The 3379-nt window shown below is 37.6% G+C and overlaps 1 protein-coding gene across 1 annotated transcript; it reads right to left on the bottom strand.

The window, feature by feature from the left end:
* Positions 1-266: 266 nt before the first annotated feature.
* Positions 267-3379, bottom strand: LOC8275682 (plant intracellular Ras-group-related LRR protein 4). Its single transcript, XM_002532430.4, has 5 exons — positions 3044-3379; positions 2172-2865; positions 1126-2039; positions 848-1040; positions 267-594 (listed from the first exon to the last, which is right to left on the bottom strand). Exons 2-4 carry the CDS (start codon positions 2857-2859, stop codon positions 897-899), a joined length of 1746 nt encoding a protein of 581 aa, XP_002532476.1. The 5' UTR covers positions 2860-2865; positions 3044-3379; the 3' UTR covers positions 267-594; positions 848-896.

Raw genomic sequence — 3379 nt, 5'->3', positions numbered from 1 at the left:
GCATGGATCACAGCGGCTGGTGCAGCGTAAGAAATGAAAAAATTCAGTCATAATTCTTTACAAGCAACGTCACTGCTTACAGGTGTTTTCTTTTTTTTCAGAGAAGTACAATGAATGAATGGTAGAGAAAGTCACCCGTCTATATGGAAAACTTGGCCATATATATGAAATATAATTTGCTGAAATCTGTTGAATGGTAGAGTAGTAGTACACTTTCAACCATCAATAAGACAATATAGATTCTAAATTCTGTTGAGTCTTAAATCTGTTCAAAAAAAAGATTCTGATGAAGTGGTAACGGGAGTAAAGTCAAAGTTCATACAACAATGATGGACATGGAGAACACTATATATTCTTCCCTTCCTATCTGCCGACTAAATTATACATCTCATTACAGTTCAAGAACAACAGATACAAATGAAGTAAATTGAAACCAATTATATAAGAAGAAAAGAGGAGGAAAAAAAAAAGAAGGTAAATCTACAATTTGAGGAGCAAGTGTAAGAGCCATGTTTTACAAACCGAGTCCAATGATTCAAGCGTTGAATTTTCTTTGTTGCACTGAGCCATCTGCTTTATAAGCTGCTAAATACCCTGTAAGACAATTTTAAAAAGACAAGGGAGAAAAGGAGCAGATTAGTCTCTTCCAGTAGTTATGCCTTGTTAAAATTACGGTGACCCCCACCCCTAACAAGCCAGCCTAACCATCAACTAAATGAGACTAACAGATAGCTGAAGCCAGAATCATGTGAAAAATCCTTACCCTTAAATTTTAATCCACCTACAGGGATATATGATTCTAATCCATAAATGTATTGAACAAGATGAAAATTATCCAGCAGCTTACCCAACATAACGAACGGCCTTGTCATATAATGTGTTATAATTGCTGAAATTCAAGCTTTCACATAGTCCATCCCACTGCGCTTCCTTTTGTTAGACTTTGAAAAAAAGCATATTTGAGCCCAACTTTTTTTTTGCTTTATGGGTGTCTTCACATCCTTCTTCTCAAAAAGCTCAGCCATGTATTGAACAACAGCCTGATCAAGCCAAAACACAAGATTCAGATCTAAGATAGAGTACAATATATCCTATTTAATAATTGAAATGGACGAGGGACTTAACCTGAGCACCCTTTTCAGCTATATGTCGTGGTGGCACTTCCAAAGGATTTTGTTCTACACGTAGGACGCGTAGTTTTGTTAGCATCCTGAAAGAGTCTGGAAGGGCCCGTATCTGGTTATTGCTAATGTCGAGCTCCTCAAGATTCTCAAGGTTCCCAATAGACCTCGGTAGATATTGCAGATCAGCAAAATTGTTCCCAATATTAATCTTGACAAGTGAGGTAGCAAAACACAAACTCTCAGGCACCGACTCAAGCTCGTTGAAACTCACATTGAGCTCTTTCAGGTTTAATAGAGACGACATAGTTGTAGGTAGCTGTTTGATGTTGTTGTAACGCACAGAAAGAACCTCTAGGGTTTCTATCTTTCCTACAGCTTCTGGGAGCGCCTTAAGCCTGTTATAGTCTGCATGAAGCTCTTTTAGTGAAGAACACCGACCAATACTATGTGGAATTTCTTCAATGTCATTAGTCTCCACATTTAAAATCTTCAAGCTAATGAGTGAACCAATAGATTCAGGGAGAGAGGAGAGGTGATTTGAGCTCAAATCAAGCTCCTGAAGGCGTACCAGTCTGCTAAATGTAGCAGGCAGAGAAGATATGTGGTTAGCCCTCAAGTCCAAAAAGACAAGACTAAGAAGATCTCCAATAGATTCAGGGAGTTCAGCAATTTTATTAGAATGCAAATCCAACTTTGTCAAGGACGAAAGGCCTCCAATGGTGGCCGGCAAGGCCACAATCCTGTTCTCAGATAAGTCGAGAGAAACCAAGTTTGACAACTTGCCAATTGAGTCAGGTAGCCATTCAATCTGATCCATCAACTTGTTTTGGAGGTTGAGATCTTTAGTGCCTTTCTTCTTAGAGACTTCAATTAAACTAGCAAGTTTTATTAGACTCAACTTGTCACCATCTTGACCTATGAAATATGCAACATGAAATTATCAAAAGTAGATTAATAACAAAATCATAAAAGTAACAAATTGAAGCATGCAAGAAGGCTATCGACATTAGGAGGAGCATTAAAAAGGGGAAAAAACAGAAAGGTTACCTGAAGTAGTAGTAGCAGTTTTGAGAGTGGAATCCACAATCCTAGGCATAGACGAAACGGCAGCTCCAATTCCATCAGAATAAAAGGAAGACCTAACCTTCTTTACATAACTATCATCTCTAGTAAACAATTCTGTCCGTGAAGAGTTTTGCTCACTATAGTTCAAATTTGAAGAAGATTTATTAGTAGAAGTCGATGCAGGAGGCTTAGAAGTGGAAACTGTAGAAGCAGAACCATTAGCATAAGTAAATGATGAAGACAACGCCGAAGCAGCAGCAGCAGCAGTAGTAGTAGAAGATGAAGATGAAGAAGAAGAAGAAGAAAGAGGCAAGCATTTAGAAGCTCTTTGAATAAAATCATCAAACAGAGAGTGAACGTTTTCAAGATCAAGCAATTTCAAAGCATCTCTTTTCTGTTCTTTGCCTTGAAAATAAACTAAATTCTTTTGCATCTCTAACAATATAACAAATAGCTCTCCAGGAACATCAGGACTCTTAGTCTGCCTCGAAATAGCTTCAATTCTGCCTTGGTCCTCTTTGTCTACATTCTGAATTAATGCCTTTGCTGCTTCGACCTCCTCAATTCCTGGCCTTTCCGGCAACGATCTGTGAATTCTCATGATCTCTTCCACTGCCTCATCAATAGATCGTATTTTACGAAACGACGTCGTAGCCGCCGTCGCCTCCATTTCTTCCTACAAAAAATTCAACATACTATTTCAATCTTTCCTTCTTACGACAACAGTTATAGATCGCCAAGTACACAAATCAAGTATAAACTTGCAGGCGAATCTCCACTAGCAGCCAACAACTACTACAGAAACCATAATTATAAAATCATAAAACACTGTAACAGCAATTAATGAAACTAACCTTCTTTCTTCTTTTGTGTCCTCTGGTTATGGCCTTGTTTGGAAGTTGAACTTGAATGAGTTAGAAACAGTAATGTTAAGCGAAAGAGAAACGAGAAGAGAACGGAAAGATAGTTTTGAGTCTATTATTATTATCTCACTCTGTTTTTTCTTTCTTTTTTCTCTCTTATCGTTTCTGCTTCTTCTTCTTCTTCTTCTTCTTCAACTTCTGCTTCTGCTTCTGCTTTGGCGGATTCTGATATTTATTTATTTATTTATTTACTTTGATGGAGAAAATAAAAAGAACAAAGAAAACCGTGAACTCGATTATTAAGACTGATCGGTTATCATCTATCTA

The sequence above is a fragment of the Ricinus communis genome, chromosome 5 (assembly GCF_019578655.1).
Source record: "Ricinus communis isolate WT05 ecotype wild-type chromosome 5, ASM1957865v1, whole genome shotgun sequence".
NCBI lineage: Eukaryota > Viridiplantae > Streptophyta > Magnoliopsida > Malpighiales > Euphorbiaceae > Ricinus > Ricinus communis.
The sequence above is the reverse complement of the archived record's forward strand: the minus strand, read 5'-3'. Positions and strand labels throughout refer to the sequence as shown.